Source organism: Xenopus laevis, chromosome 8S, assembly GCF_017654675.1.
Source record: "Xenopus laevis strain J_2021 chromosome 8S, Xenopus_laevis_v10.1, whole genome shotgun sequence".
Lineage (NCBI taxonomy): Eukaryota > Metazoa > Chordata > Amphibia > Anura > Pipidae > Xenopus > Xenopus laevis.
Genome location: NC_054386.1, coordinates 59,290,862 through 59,308,473, shown reverse-complemented (window position 1 = coordinate 59,308,473; position 17,612 = coordinate 59,290,862). Strand labels below are relative to the sequence as shown.

Genomic DNA, 17,612 nt, shown 5'->3' with positions numbered 1-17,612 from the left:
TATAGAAATCTTGAATGTGTATCTGTGCTGTTTGTTTTAAGCTGCATTGACACATCTTGAATCTTATTTTCCCCTAAAGAAAACAGAAACAATTATTATATGATAATCCACATGCCATTTACATGTGTGTGGATGCAGCAAATCCAGCATTCACTTAGGGATTCGGCCCTTTTCAGGAGGATTTAGAATTTTAATTGGATTTTTTTTGGGGGAGGTGTTTGGGTGCTGTTCTTTTTAACCCTATATTACTGTAATTTGCATATTTTGGATATGGTTTGGTATTCGGCTGAATCCTTCATGAAGGATGTGGCTGAATCCCAAAATATTGGATTCGGTGCATCCTTAATGTACAAATTTTCTTTATGGTGCAAAACATTACAGAATTGTGACCATTCTCAATGTTAAACAAACAATGTTTCATAGTTAATAAAATGAAAGGGTGCACGGGATGCATGGGGTTTTTTAGGTAGGCATATTTATCAAAGGGTTAATTTTCACTTTAAGTCTAGTGCCACACATAGTGGTTTCCCGGCTTACCAATAAATGCAGGTTCAGAATCCAACCCTTCTCTATTAAAAGCTGTTTGATGTGCCCGCACCTGTAGCCATTAAGTCAGCCTGGGTGCACACACGGAGCAGATTTCACCTTGGAAACATCAGAGTATGCATATTGGTGCCAAAATCTGCTCCGTGTGCCTGCCCCTGGTCCAGTGCAATAACTCCGGGTGTAGACTCCTTAAAAAGCTTTTAGGGTTAATTCTCAGCTTGTGTTTTCCCACAAACCAAGAATCCAATGAAGTGTGGCAATAGCCTTAACCTGCCTATATTCATATTTCAGGTGGCATAAATGCTTTTACTTATGTGTAAAATGATGCTAGCAGTGGTCAAGACTGGCCTTCAAAAAGAGCTCTGTCGCTTGGGGGTTGCAGAATTCGGACATACAAGACTTCTTTTCATTAAATGCACAAATTTCAGTGCTAAACAGATTATATTGTGAGTCTGCCGACTGTTTTGAGAGAGAGAGAACCTTATTTATTGTATTTGTGTAAGAAGCATTGTATACAGCTGTTGGTGCCGCCTTTTCGGAAAGTTTTTGGAAGAGCCTCTAATTTGTTGAATTTTGTTTTATTAAGCTGCAATAGAAAGTCTGTGACAGAGCTTCAGCTTGCTTCTTTGAATGGGCCATTTGTGGTGTCAGGGTTACCAAGGAATGTGAGGTTACCGGGTCAGAGGATTAAAGCCCAGGACGTGAAAGAATCGTTGCCTCTCTCAGATTAAAGAGAATATTTGACCCTTACTGGCCAGGACCTCTGTGGTATGTTCCTTACCCACTCTTGTGGCTGAGGGGATGCGGAGGTGGTGTCCAAAACTATGTATATGATATTAGTTGTAAGGCAGATTGCTGTATTGAGGTTCCTATGGGAACAATCATAAATGCATTGGATTTCTGCTCTAAAGATAGTCCATTATGGGAACAGCTAGGCCAGTGGCAAGCTGTCCGTTAACTCATTCACAGCCTGTGTATTTATACTGCAACCCCTAACTGGTCTCCTTAGTATTTCCAAGTACATAATGGCATGTATATTCAGTACTGTGGGTGACAAAAACTGGCAGCAAGAGATGTACAGTGCTACAGTCATGCTAGTAAGTGTATTTGCTTCTTTGTGTTGTGTAGTCCAACAAATGCTACACAAAATGCTATTGCAATTGCTCACTGAGCATGCTAGACACTGTACAGGTATGGGACCTGTAATGCAGGATGCTTGGGATCTAGGGTCTTTCCATAATTTAGATCTTCATACCTAATTCTACTACAAAAACCCTGAAACATTAATTCTTCCCATTATATTGTAAATTTTGCTTTTATCCCTGCAGGCTGTCAGATTTAGCATAAAACTTCAGATTTCCCTGCTAACTTGAACACGATTTAACAGTGTACTCGTCAGGACATGTTTGAGAACAATTATCCGCTGATTTATTTCCATAACACCTGTAGACTTTCCGTTATTTTCACCTGCTTTTTGAATGTTACAAAGCGTAGCATGTAGTGCATGCATTGGTTATACAGTGTACAATGTACATATATTATGCACAAGCTACATTGCTAAGTACTGATTATAACTTAACATGTCCGGTATCACAGGATAGAATTTACAGGATATTTACAGGAACTCACACACACAATAAATATTTTCATTTATCTGAATTAAGATGTATCAAAGATTTTTTTTTGGATTCCCTTGGTCTAGATTTCTTTTGTGACTCTTATTCTGGCGAGCATGTGTTAGATGCAGTGGTTATTGGTGCTGTCTTGCAGCACTGGGGTGCTCTTTCTGATTCTGGGGTGCTATCTAAATTAAGTTTGTATGTTCTCACCAAATGTGCATTGCTTTCTCTGGAGGTTCCAAATAACCACCACAGTTAAAAAAAAAATTACAGGCAGGTTAATTAGTACCTCATAAATAATCCCTAGTGTGTTTTGCATGGATATCATAGGAAACCTTACAGTTGCCTAAGCTCTGTGAATGTCCAGCCTTATTACAGTGGTGTTTAGGACAGATTTTTTTTTTATCCTAAAAGAGGATGCCCTCTTTAGGTTCACACTGTAGTGGCGTTGAAGGGAATATTGCAAACATTAGTTTTCATTTGTTACGTACCGCTTGTAGAAGCAGCAGCAGCAGCCTATTTCTCATTGAAATCCAATGCATACAAATGGCCCACTCCTAAACTTAATAGGACAGTTTTATCACCCCATAAAGCTGTATACTCATGTAGGTTTACTGATAAGTTTGAGCACAGTTAGGCAAATCCTCATATTTTGCAACTGGGGGTACTTTATTTATTATAATACACAAGTTTCAGTGAGTCATGTGGCAAAAATGACATCAGAACTCACCGTTTATAACTGATGACATCAGAACTCACCGTTTATAAGGATATAATTTACAGGATATTCATGGCTTTTGTGTATTATATAGTGAATACAGTACCCCTCTTGTAAAATATAAGGATATTAGAAGTTACTGAGGAGCTTCATGACCATATATACAGGTCATGGAACTCTGAAGTAACTTCTAATATCCTCATATTTTGCAACTGGGGGTACTTTATTTATTATAATACACAAATTCATGTGGCAAACATGACATCAGAACTCACCATTTATAAGAATATAATTTACAGGATATTCATGGCTTTTGTGTATTATATATGTATATACTGTGTAGTTTATTGAGGAGCACAGTGGCATTGATTGTGGTCCTCAGCCCTTGATTCTGCAGAGACCTCCCTTGAGATCCACTCATTTGGCAACCTGACCACACAAGCTTTCTGTATGACCAGATTTGCACAAACAAAAGCTTTTTTCCTTTTGTTTACATAGAAACACATAATTTCAGAAGTGTCCAATTCACTTTGGAAGATATGATAGAAAATAGCTAACAGACTTGGTGGGGTTTCTCTTGTATCCTTTAACAGTGAGTTGCCACACTTGTCCTGCGATCCTGTTTTTACCTCCCTGTTGGCTCAAAAGCTCTAGCTATAGAGAGGATTGGCATGTAAATGATTAGCCTGCTGCTTTATACTCCGTTAGATTGTAAGCACTCACAGATTCCTGCATGCTGACGGATTTCCTGCTAAGTGGAATTTTTTCTGCTGATCTTTCCCCGTCTGTCCCTGGCCACTGAATGCACAGTTTCCGTTTTGGGCTGGAGAACTCTAGGGCCGAGAGGTTTCCTTCTTTAAACATTTTTTAACCCCTTTGTTGTTGATAATGACTCGGGTCAGATGTTAGTTTGATGCAAACTTCTTTTCAAGTCAGAAAATGCGTATCAAATGTTGATTTTCATTTTGCTCTGCCCACAAAGAATGAGCATATTGTAACAATTACAGCTAACAAAGCCTTTTGCTTTTATGAAGCGTTCATAAATATATTCTTGTATATTAATGGTTCCTTACAGAATAACTGTTCTGATTAAACAAAGAGCATTAACAGTATTGTTTTGTATTCAAAATTGTCACTTTATACTACAATCTGATGTACATATACTTACAATGTTCTTTTAAATGGGAGATACTTTCTCCATAAAGGTATGGTTCCCCCATGGGATCTACAGATATTTAACACATCAGCAGCTCTTAGTGGGACTAAGGAGACCAATCGGTGATTAGCTTTATAAAGTCAGCTGCAGGTAGAACAATGAATGCAGCAATTTGATTGGTTGCCATGGGTTACTGCCTATGGGCAAGTTTGCTCATTGTTGATAAATGACCCTCCGTGTGTTTTCAGCAGATATGGAAACTAAGTTCACAGGTGTGTACTGATTATCCTCCATTTCAGCAAAGCTTCTTACTCCCACTGCTGTAAACTATAGCTCCAAGCATCCTCCGATAGTTCAGCAGAACTTTAAAATACTAAACCAAACTTTTTCTAGATTAAATTATTTATGTTAGTCATTATGAAGGAAGCTGACACTGCAAAGCTATAACAATGCATTTCTATTTTGTACAGATAACTCTGTGATCAACTATTCTGCAGCAATAGTAGCATGACAGACACTGTCCCATCTTTTCTCCTATCTCTGCAACTTGTTTAGTGCACTGTGCATGATATTCCCCTCCCTTCTGTAACTGAAGCCTCACATGATTCCCATTAGAGAGCAGCACAAGCTCCAGGTCTTGGTTACATCAGCAGAACACACAAGAGTGCCTTTGGTCCTGCTGGGAAGATGCATATCTGTGGGTAAAGCGAAATCCCAAAGGGTACCATCTGTTTGAGAGGAATCTGTATGGCAGCTCTGCACCCCAGCTAGTTACACATGACCAAGGTATAATAATGCTGCTATTGATGGAGGTCAGGCACAACTTGGCCTGATCTTTTGGCAGCGAAAAAATCCGGCAGTCCTGAATATGCTGAGCTCTAAGGAAGCTACACATTGAATAATGTTGGAATTGCAGCTTGATTACATTATAGTGGGAAAGGTCAGCAGTCCTGAATTTCTCTGCTTATGAGAGTATTTTGATGTGTTAAAAATAACTGTTGCATATGGTATGGAGAAGTAATGGCAGGGTTTTGCAAGCTGTTAAGCATTTTATTTCGTATTTTCTGTATTTGGATTTGTTTTAAAGATTTTTTTTAATTGCTACATAGGTCTGAAAAGCACACGTGGCTTGCCTCACGTAACATACAGTAGGGATACACATACTTTTACTTTTCATTAACATATGATGGATTTGCTGCTATTCCTGAAATGTAACTTTTCATTTAAAGATGAGCACTTTTAAAATGCTTTTTCAAAGACATACATAGCAAAGTACCTACTGCTTGCCTTTGCAGTGGCCCTCCATATTCAAGCCTGTGAAGTAGGGTGGTGTCTGCACATCCGTGTAAAATTTTTGGTGTAAGTGCTCTTCTACAGAGATGCAGTGAACATATGAGCACCCGTGGCTTGTAACTGAGGAAGGTGAGTTAAGGTGGTTCTAAATTTAGGGCTGCTAAAAGTGAGATGAATGTATATATCAACCCTGTGCCCCAAAATCATCAAAAAGATCAAAACTGTACATGCAGTCAAGATAAGCAAAAACTACAGCACCATCTAATTAGTCAAACTACTTGATACCATTATGTTGAAGCTTTTTTGGGACTGCCATAATTTAGGTAAGCAATATAGCATCTTAAACTTGTTTAAAAATGCAAGTAAAAGTGTAAACATAAAAATGTTTTAATCATACTCTATATTGAAACCATAAAATGCATGCAAACTCAACTGGGCCACATCAGTTACCGGTATTAAAATACTTACATATTCAGTGCAACTTTTTCATACCTTGGCCTCAATTTTAGTACACATCCCATTATTCAGAAAGCTCAGAGAAATGTCAGTGCCTTTCCTCACAGTGTCCTATTTAAAATAAAACCCCAAAAAACCCATCTTTTTAAAAAATGTATACTGATTTGCAGTTTTCAGTACAGGTATGGGATCTGTTACCTAGAAACCCATTATCTAGAAAGCTCCACATTAGCATTCTGCATAACAAGTCCCACACTTGTACCTTGTACTTGATGATAACTATCGTAGAATAAATCCGAGTTTTTTTAAGTAAAATTAAGGGATGAAAGAAAGATATGAAACATAACAGATCACATACCTGTAATAGGATATCCTGTGCTATATTTTAGAACATATGTGGGAATGTCATAAAAGATTTATATAATAGCACTGGTCTAAAATTAGTTTCTGTAACTGCCACAGAAGTGGAGACAAGGATGTGTGTGTTATCCTAACCTATCCTTAGCCTGTTTGGAGATCAGTTCTCATTATGGGCCCAGACACATACCGAATCCTAGTTAATATATTAAAATGATCAATGTCTGTGCAAGTCTGGCCTCCTTCAACTAAAAGACTTGACATTATGTAAATCACAAGAAAACCAAATGCAACTACTATATATATCCAAATCTTGCTAAAAACATGTGGGTTTGTATCCAAAAACATAATCAAGGGTAGAAGAAAGTATTTTAGGAATGTATCTGTTATCACCTGGATGTAGTAACTGCATTGTAGCTGTGTGAACTATACTGATTCCAGTATCAGAATCCTTTCCTAAGAAACTGTTGTCTTGCTCACTACTTTCCCCCTTCATTCCTTATTGGTCACAGATTCGACAGTCTGTCCCTGGCCAGCAGCAGGTGGGTTAACTGTCAGCTATGGAGAGTGTTAAAGTAACTTTGCCTTATTGTATTTCCATTGAATTGCTCACCTCCAGGAGATTTGCTGGGGAAGTATTAGTTGACCCCCCCCTTCTGTGGCCCCCCACATGCTGTGTCTGCTTACCATATGTAAATTTTAAAAGGTATTACTACAGAGATTAACTGGGCCCTGCATTGTTTAAACCTCAAATTCAGACTGTAATGCCCTGTATTGCTCCCACCTGTGACACCTCTATCCCCCCTGTATTGTTCACACTAGTGACACCTCTATTGTTTATATCCTAAAACCCTGTACTGTTCACACCTGAGACCCAGACTGAAACTGCCCACATTGTTCACCTGTTCACATCTTATTCAAAATGCTAATGGAGCACCAACACTGTGTCACTGTATGTAGTACATATTAGAATGATAGCTTTCCCTGTCTCCTGCTCTGTTCTGCTGTTCTGCCTTCCCTCCCTGTGTGTGCCATTCTCTGCTTACTCAGTGCTGCTTGTGTGTGCCATTCTCTGCTTGCCCAGTGCTGCTTGTATGTGCCATTCTCTGCTTGCCCAGTGTTGCTTGTATGTGCCATTCTCTGCTTACTCATTGCTGTTTGGGTGTGCCATTCTCTACTTGTCCAGTGCTGCTTGTGTGTGCCATTCTCTGCTAGTCCAGTGCTGCTTGTGTGTGCCATTCTCTGCTTACTCAGTGCTGCTTGTATGTGCCACTCTCTGCTTGCTCAGTGCTGCTTGGGTGTGCCATTCTCTGCTTGCTCAGTGCTGTTTGGGTGTGCCATTCTCTGCTTGCCCAGTGCTGCTTGGGTGTGCCATTCTCTGCTTGCCCAATGTTGCTTCGGTGTGCCATTCTCTGCTTGCCCAGTGCTGATTAGGTTTGCTATTCTCTGCTTGCCCAGTGCTGCTTGTGTGTGCCATTCTCTGCTTACTCAGTGCTGCTTGTGTATGCCATTCTCTGCTTGCCCAGTGCTGCTTGTGTGTGCCATTCTCTGCTTGCCCAGTGCTGCTTGTGTGTGCCATTCTCTGCTTACTTAGTGCTGCTTGTGTGTGCCATTCTCTGCTTGCCCTACGCTACTTATGGGATGTAAGCATGTTAGGGGTTTGTTAGCTTTTGGAAATTGTTGTTAAGGGCCCCTAAGGTGTTTAATCATGTGCTGGGGGGTTGTTGTATCATCCACAGGGGAGGATGATGCATATGGATTTAAGGGTATGTTTTAACATAACTTAAATTTTTCACATATGAGTGATGTGGGATTTCCCTGCAGTAAGCACCAACCATTTTGGATTTTTGGTGTGCTACTACCGTTAATGTGGATATGATCTTAAAAGTTCTTTTGGTAATATGGGTGTGGTTTAAAAGGGGGAGTAGCCAACAGACTTCCATTATCGGCCCTCCACCACATAGGCCAGTAAAATTTTGGCCCTTGGTACCACAGAAGTTGGACAGCACTGTTCTAACAGCTTTTTGAGCCAATGCACAGCAATGCTACTTTTCTATTAATATGACCATGAGGTTATTTGATTGAGAGATTTGGCTTTTAAGGGTTTTTTACCTTTAAATTCAACTTTCAGAATATTATAGAATTGCTGATTCTAAACAACTTTTCAATTGGTCTTCATTTTTTATACTTTTGAAACAATGTGCTTGCTTCTCCTGCCTTTTTCCATCTTTCAAATTAGGGGTCACTGGCATCAAAAAAACTATTGCTCTATGAGGCTACATGTTATTGTTATTGTAACTTTGTATTACTTTTCTTTCTATTCAGACACTCTATTCTTCTTCTAGTCTCTCATTCAAAACCATTATCTAGTTGCTATGGTAAATTGGTCCATATCAACCAGATAGCTGTCAAAGTTCCAAACTGAAGAGAAGCTGGACAAAAACCAGGAATAGCATGATATCATAAAAAAAATGAAGACTAATGGCAAATTGTCTTAGAATATCATTGTCTACATCATCTTCAATACTAATTTTAGGGTGAACTACCTCTTTAAAGTCAAATGTATTTCTTCCAATTATGTGTATACGTTGATTTTAAGGGGCTGTAGCCTCTAAAGCTGGCCATAGATGCAACAATGATTCGTACGATCGGACTTTCCCATCTCCCGACCTGCCACTAACCATTCAGATCAAATAAAGTACAAAAGAACAGATCAGCCGATGTTCTGCCCCTGACAGTAATCGTTCGAAAGTTATGTCCGACCAAAGCTAGTGACAGTCTCCCTCTGAAAATTGTACGATTGGCAATACATGCAGCCGAAATCTTTTAACCAAACAACCGATCTCTGCCGAACGAAAAATGTCGGGACTCTCCACACACGGTCCGAAAATCGTAAGAATACTAGATTCATACGATCAGATCTTTGTGTCTGTGGCCAGCTTTAACCTTAATACAGTGCACTATAGGTGTGGGCTCCCCAGTTTAGGAGGCATAAGTAAAGAATATGATATGCATGTAATAGGAATTAAGTGTCATTTGGGGACAGTCTGTTAGTTGTGCATGCATTCCTTTCTTCTAGCAATAAAAAATATAATTGTTTAAAAAAAATCCCAAGCTATAAGGGTTGGGTTTGCTGTATATCCTTGTAATTATGTGATGTTATCTGCAGATCTTTTCTACAAATTGTAGTTATGTTTAATACAGGGTGTTAAAGAGGTTGTTCACTTTCCAACACTTTTTTCAGTTCAGTTGGTTTCAGATTGTTCACCAGAAATAAAGACTTTTTCCAATTACTTTCCATTTTCTATTTGTGACAGTTTTTCTAATATTGAAGTTTATGTAAAGTGTAAAAATGGAAAGTAGTTGGAAAAATTCTTTATTTCTGGTAAACAACCTGAAAACAATTGAACTGAAAAAGTGTTTGGAAGGTGAACAACCCTCTAACGTCAACATGTATAGGTATGTTAAACGTATAATGGAGACGTAGCTAATATTTTTTCTAATTGGTTCCCCCTATATGTGTCACACCAATGAGTGTTAGCTTGTGCCTGAATCCAGTAAGGTGAAATTTTCCAGCAGTATTTACAAATTGCAGGGAAGTTACTGTCTGCCTTTCAGGCTACAGACCTGCCATCCCGATAAACCACATTAATGAGTCACATCACAGCAACAAATCATTGTTAAGCCAATGGCACATTTAACATTTTATCATTGGCAGAGAAATACCAGATACCTCTCTGTGCCACCTGTCAATTAGTTGAATCCAAAACATCTTTTGCTGCCTATCTATCTAAATGATGGGTGGCACTGAGTGGTGTGGAGTGTGGCTACATGTGGCATTGACCTTTGTTTACTGGGGCATCCTTAAGTAATGATAACCTGTTCTTCAGACATGACTCTTCATGCCACTAAGGCCTGGAACTAGTACTAAACTGGACCAGTCATTTCTAGAACATTATTCTGTTTCTTGTTGTAAGATTGATGCAGTACTGTGAGATCTGTCACTGCTACCTGTAATTCACAATGTGGCCCCTACCATGACAATGCCCCCTTGTTCAAAGCTATTTTAATGAATAGGACTTGTGAATATACTTTTAGCCTATTGTTTTAATTAAGAAAAAAATATTATTTTGTTTATTTCTTGAGCTAAACAGGGCAATCAGGGGAAATTGAAGCCGGTTTGTTTCTAACATTCTGCTGGCTCTTGTGAGGTAGTTAATTCAAATACCAGTGCACAGATAAACACACCAGTTTTACCAGTGCAGGGCAACACTACATTCTACTTTTATTACTTTAAAACACTTTAATTTTTTGATGTTACTGTTCCTTTAAGCTGTACTTCTACCAACTCAACTAATTCTCTGCTGCTGCTTTATAACAAAATTAAAAAAACTAAGAAAGAAAATATATTTTTTAATTAAAAGTACAGGCGGAATGTATTCTCGGCTTAATGTCTATGCACATATTAAAAAGAGGTGTATAGATACGCGTATACTGTCCCTTAATAAAATTCTTTTGTGTTCCTTTGACTTTACTGGTTCCTAGACCTCCAATATTTCTAAGTTAATAGTATTCAATAGAATAAACTGAAGTATGCGCTATGGACTGTGAATAAGACTCTGTCACAGGAAGTGTTTCATTTATCAAAGTTGCCTGACAGCACGTGCAGAGGTTGCGGTGGATTTCAACAACACCAGCGTCGTGTGAGATGGAGAGGGGAGAGGTTAACCATGATAGTGTATTTGGTTACTGTAGTGTAATGTAAATAGCAAGGATCGAAATGTGTTGCTTTGAAATAATCCACCTTTAGTGATGTGAGTGTAATTTAGTAGTGGGACACGGAGCTTTCTGTTTAACGAGCAGCCATAAGCTGCTCAGATCATTTGCTATCCAGAGGATACACTTCAAAGCAGAAGTGTGCTAAATGTATTCATGTTTGCAGAGTATCAAAGGAATGTTTATCTTTTTACTTGAAGGAAAACACTGAGTTATGTGATTAATATAGGGGTGGCCTAGAGTAAAATAAAAGGGATCAATTCTGGGGCACAGCACAATGATATGATATATACACGGTGCCTTGAAAAGCTATTTAAACAATGTTCCCATTTTACCGAATGATAAATCCTGCATTGGATTTTTGGTCTCTTCTAATTTTTATATAATATTGTGCTTTTCTGACCAAAAATATATATTTTTTCTCACGACTTTGCTTTTTGCCAAACTCCAGAGGTACTTTGACTTTGTTCTTATGGAGTAATGTATTCTTTGTGCCACTCTCCATAAAGTGTTCTAGTTAACTGACACTGAGATTCTGCTAAGCAGTGGTCGCTGCATCATAGCCTCACCATGATGTCACAAGCACGCCCCTTAAAGGAGAAGGCAAGCTACTGAAGCAGTTTATTGCCAATAGAGTAGCCACAATAGTGCAAGCTATAACACAATATTTATTCTGCAGAATGCCATACCATACCCGAGTAAACAGCTCTAGAAGCTCTCTCTGTTTGTTTGGTGTGAGATCACTTCCTGCCCGAGTCTCTTCCTGCTCACTCATAGCTCTGGGCTCAGGTTACAACAGGGAGGGGAGGAGGGAGGTGGAAAAAGGGAGAGGGAGAGAGGAGCAAACTGAGCATGCTCAAGCCCTAGCCCTGGAGGTTTATCCTGAAAACAGGAAGTCTGATGCAGAAGCCCATATGTACAAAATAGAAGGAAAGAAATGCTATGTTTCTTTTGACAGAGGCCGCAGAGCAGCATCTGTTTGAAGATTCACTGGTGTATTTATATAGATCTTTCTGATAAAGCTTACTTAATTTTAGCCTTTCCTTGTCCTTTAAAGTTGTTCAATGTCATCAACTCTGCACCTGAAATCACTACCTGCCCCCCTGTCCAGCCTTTGTGACAAAGAATGGTAGCAACCTTAGGGACATCCCATCAGATGCCTGAATTATTGGATAAATGTCACACATGGCATTGTTTCATGTTTTTAAAGAAATCACCCTACTCTGGAATTTGTGTCAAAGCATTGTGGACGATTTTCGTGAAAAATGGGAAATGATAGAAAATTTGGGGTTAGAAACATACATGTTTGCTGTGTGTTACAAGACTACCAAAAGGAAAAAGATGGCTTGCTATACTTATCAGAACTAATCAGAAAAGAATGTGGACTTGGTGCTTGTATCCTGTTTTTTGCAATATTTGCAAAAGACACGTTTCTTTGTTTTGAGTATGTTGCAAATTCCCATCTTGATAGCAAATATTTGTCATATTGCCACAACCTGAACATCTATTGACATGTTCTTTAGTGTTTCTTAGATTTGTCCTTACCAAAAAGCATGAGGAAATTGTAGGAAAAGTTTTTTTTACTTCTGTACTGAAACATCTCTGAAAAGACTCCAGGAGTTTCATGTGGTATGTTCCTATGAGTTCATTAAACCCGTGAGCTCCCAAGAATGTTCCATTAGGTTGGATTCAATATTATTCTTAAATTCCAAAGTGAAGTAAGATTAGAAATTCACTATATTGACACATGGTTCAGTGTTCCTAAATACCGCATGCTTTGTAGTTACTATGCTTTTGTTAAAAGGAAACATTTATACATTCATGTATCTTTGTATTACAGCTTGAAGAATTCTTCAGACTGAGGAGTCTTTCTTTTGGTCCCCAGATACCCTCATGAACAGAAACACATCAAGCCGGTGGTCTGCGGAAGCAGAAAGAAAGCAGAAATAGGTAAAATTAATTTCAACTTTATCTAATGGGGACATATAGCATACATTTTCACAATGCATCAAACCATGTAAAATAATGTAAATCAGGAGAAATAGTTTTTATTTTAATACCTTTTGGATCAAAAATGTCTGTATAAGCTTGGAAGTTACAGAGCAGCAGCCACTGAAGGAGGAGTGGGCGTGTTTGTGAAGTCACACTTGGTCCTTGCAGACATATGTTAACCCTTACTGCTTGTTTTCCCTGTCTTGAACTGCTCCTTTGTCTCCTTCTCTTCTCCTTTCCCCCTCCCGGCACTATTCATTTCTCTCCCTCTCTACCTTGTTCATTTCTCTCCCTCCCTGTCCTGTTCATTTTCCGCGATTTGGCGCTTCATTTTCCGAAGTCGCCTGAAGCACAGGTGACTTTTCATTATAGCGGATGGGAAGACACGCCAGACGACAAAATCTCCCCGAATATCCTCGTGTAAACTAACCCTAAGACAGTTATGTGCTGGCTGGGAACACACTGCACAGAGGGGAAGGGGTTTCCCTGCAGAGTTCAGCCTGTCAGTCAGTGCTGTGACCACTTCCTGTGAGAGAAGGAACAGACACTCCCACTCTTCATTTCAGCTTAGCTTCTGACCTGTACACATCTCTCTGCAACTCTGATATAATGACAGTTTTTTAATGCTTTTAAAATGTTTTTCTTTCTGCATCATTACATGTTTTGAGGAAGGATGAGTAATATATCTGAATGAAGATTATATAAAATGTCTCCTTTAAAACCAAAGTGTGAATACATCTAAACCCTTTCTTTGTAACACAAATTTCAAGCAGTACATTTAGAGAGCACCATAGTTTTCATGCAGTAAAATATTTTTATTGTGTTTTAGGTCTTTTGGATTTCAGCCTTGAGGTGCCGACACTGGAGATGAGGACTTCAGAAGAGCAAGCAGCCACCACAGTTTTGCAGCGATTGCTGCAGGAGCAGCTGCGTTACGGGAATCCTAATGAGAACCGCAACTTCTTGGCACTTCACCAACAAGCCACAGGGAACGTGCCTCCATATGGTAGTGGTCAAGGTTCCCAAAACGAGGGTCTGTCCTCACAAGACCCCCAGTTAGTTCCACATGCAGCCCGCCAGGAGCCACAAGGGCAGGAGATCCAGGTGGAGAATCTGATGGAAAAACAGATACCACTGAGAGCTCAGAACAGTGAAGATCTTCCTACTTATGAAGAGGCTAAAGTGCAGTCTCAGTATTTTAGAGGACAGCCTCACACAAGCGTTGGAGCTGCCTTTTATGTAACTGGTTTAACAAATCAGAAAATGAGGACTGAAGGTCGCTCTACAGTTCAGAGAGTTAGTCCAGGAAAAGTCCATCAGGATGATGGGCTGAAGGACCTCAAGCATGGTCATGTGCGGTCATTAAGCGAGAGGCTTATGCAGCTATCCTTAGCCACCAGTGGCGTGAAAGCCCATGCTCCTGTTACTAGCGCCCCTCTCTCCCCACAACCCGGGGACTTCTACAAGAATTCTGGCTCCAATGATATGTATAAGAATCCCTCTCAAAGTGGTGGACAGAAGGTAATTGAGCACAGAGGCCCTCCCCCTGATTATCCCTTCAAAAACATTTCAACTCTTCCATTGCAAGGAAAATCTAAAGAAGTGGGACATCACTATGGGGAACACAGAGGCAGCCTACTGAACCGTTCTGATGGGCCTATGGTCCGATACCAGCCTCCTCCAGAATATGGTGCCTCCAGGTAAGCTACATAGTTCTTATGCTCTAAGAAAATGTTTTCTGTGCCTAAATTTAATTTAGCAATGAAATAAAATTGCTGCACATCAAATGCATGACATTTTACAACTTTTTATATGCTGAGTTCTGATATGTGCTGTGGGTATTGGTAAATACCATTTATTGGATTCGTACTGGTTTTACCAGACATTTTAGCTTATCATTCACTGCCACAGAGAGAGTCTAAAGTGCTGATTCACTTTTTTTTAAATAATTTAATTCTTTATTGACAAGTTTATAGATAAATCAGTGCAAGGTCATTTGCATTTTATACGTATGAACATGTTAACAAAGTTCACATATTTCCATCTTGTCTCTAATATAATGTGGGTTATATCTGTTGAAGGTACTTAGGTAATTTTTGTGTACGTAGACACAGAGAGATATATATTTTATATATGGGCAGATATGGAGGTTTGTCAAAGGCCGAACATAGCGGGCAAAACGCGCATCAGTCGCATTTTAGCAACGGTTAGGCAGGGGGTGGAATGGGACAATTAATATAGGGCATACTCTACTTATTGAATTGGGAGGGGTGCTATGTGGGTGAAGGGGTTGGCGTGTGACGTAGTGGGATTGGGCAGAGTTTGTCCACAGCTATACTACAATTTGCTTGCGCCTTTGATGATATTATTAATCCAGCCAGGCAGGCTGTCTATTTACTCACAACTATGGCGCTTTAGCAAACTACCTGTACCTTCACAACCAGGAGGGATGTATTGTGGGTGAAGGGGTGGTTTGTGATTGTCACACAGGAGGGGTATTGTGTGCTGACCCCTGCAGCGGGCAGCAAGCCGTATAGGCAGGTCTGAGAACCATTCCTATGCTCACAGACGTTATTTACCTGCAACATACCCACAGTCTTTCCTTCTTCATGTTCCGTCTCTTATTTTAATAATTTTCCTGGATTTTTCCTTTTTTTTTTAATTTGACCAGTAAAAGTTGTGTTTTAATTGGTTCACTGAGTTATCTGATTGTAGGATGGGGAGGTGCAACTTTAACAGTCAGTTCTTTCTCTTTTTCCTTATATGACTTACAATTCAGACCTTCTCTCAGACTATCTCTCAAATTGATGGATGGTGCTCTATAATCTACACTTTTTTTTTTTATAGATCTGTAATAATGCCACCTGTGGTAATTGGGGGATATCCAGCTGGGTTATTGTTTTTATTAATTTAAAAACATCTGTCCAAAAGGGGGGTTACCGAAGGACACTGCCACCACATATGGAGCATTGTTTATAGAAACATGCTACCCCACTGTACATACTTCAGTTGGTACATACATATTGGTATAATATAGATATTGCTGTTGGGCTGTACATGCAGCGCTAAAACATAGGTACTCCTGGAGTGCTGAGCAACTCAGAGAAGGAGGGACATACTGCTGCAGAGTAGAGTGTACCTTATTTGTTATTATTTTACAATACCTTGCTATAGCTATGTCATAATCTCAATGTGACACAACATAAATTCCATGTCAGATAACTGATTGTAACATGCTTTCATTAGAAGGGAGGCGAGGGTTATAAACATGCTCACCTTGTGGAAGCTGCTTCATCCCTCTAGAGCCATTGCCATGTCAGTTAGGGAGACAGAGGGCACCCTGTGCAGATCACTTCTGCAAATAAGGGAATAAGTGCGGCTCACCAAAAGTCCTTATTGGTTTAATTCCACTGGTTATCCTGTGTTCGATATAACAAATCAATGTATCAGGAATGCAAATTGTTGTGGAACAAATCCAGGGCAGCCAACCCGACTGCAAAATTCTTTATTGGGAAGCAGAGTTACACAACATGTTTCGGGCTATACAATTTGTCAAGATCACTTCTGATTGGAGAGGCCTTCTGCATAGTGAAGTGACTCCACTTCAGTGCAGGAAGTAACAGAAAAAGAGGGTTTCAAAATGTTTTAAATTGTCCAGGAGTACAAAAAGCCTTGTTCGTCCCATTAAGGGACATTATGCTAAACAGTTCTAGAAACCTTAAAAGTTGTGTAGGCCTTTCCTTACAAAGATAAAAAAGTTAGTCTAATGTCCAGGAAATAGTCCAACCAAGATGCAATACTCTCTCATTTTGCAAAGACTGGCTGTACTGTTTCACTGGGTTCTGAACAGTGTTTCATTTTACCTCTGTCCTTAAATTTTGCAGGACTATTTTACAAATATTCTGAGAAAATAATATGTGATTCCCTTGCAAGGTATGTCATTGTTAGCATTTCTTGAATCAGCTAATATTTATCCATGGGGTGATACCTTCTGACAGCCACATGATTGTTTAAGCCAATACCAGATTCCTGTGTATGCTGGGATTTGAAAGGTGCACTCAAGCAATCACATTACTGATCTTGCCGTTAATTAAACATCTCCTATTCCTAGGAACAAAACCAGTTGTTCCTGTTTTACAATCCTCATTTTTGTCAGTCGTTGGTGCAGATGGCTTGTTGGTTGGTTAGTATTTGTTCCTTTAGTAGTTACAGACTTCTACCAAATCACATTATTTAGATTCTTACTATATTGCACTAATAATCCTATCTAATCGCAAAAGGCTACTTTACTAGCGTTCTATTCAGATATTCTTAATATTACATCCATCAATTTTTCTTAATTTTTTCTGGTGTATAAGTGAAATCAGCGAAATCAGCTATCTGTCTATTATGGGAACATGAATTGGGCTTGGTACAGGCTACGTTTTTTGTTTGGGTTTCAGAACTTGAGAGGTGGCTTAAGCTTAATAAGTGTTAATACTGACAACAGTGTGGGAACTCAATTATTCTCAGTCGTTCTGGCTTTAATTTTCAGTGTATCTATGTTTGTTTCTTTTCCTGCAACTCACTGGTTTAGTATTACAGTTATAGAATTTTTGGGGGACTGGGCCCCAAATGGACATGCAGGAGCTTTGGTTGAATAGGTAATTGTAGATTTTAACAAATACATAAATATTTTTCCAAATTCTGAGACTTCAGA

The 17,612-nt window shown here is 39.3% G+C and overlaps 1 protein-coding gene across 1 annotated transcript in view; it reads left to right on the top strand.

Moving 5' to 3' along the window:
• Window positions 1-17,612, top strand: part of amot.S (angiomotin S homeolog) — a 43,889-nt gene that overhangs the window by 3,078 nt on the left and 23,199 nt on the right. Inside the window, exons 2-3 of the mRNA XM_018232980.2 lie at window positions 12,762-12,871; window positions 13,743-14,613. Of these exons, the coding sequence (XP_018088469.1) occupies window positions 13,781-14,613 (833 nt within the window). The 5' untranslated portion in view covers window positions 12,762-12,871; window positions 13,743-13,780. The remainder of the gene's footprint in view (window positions 1-12,761; window positions 12,872-13,742; window positions 14,614-17,612) is intronic.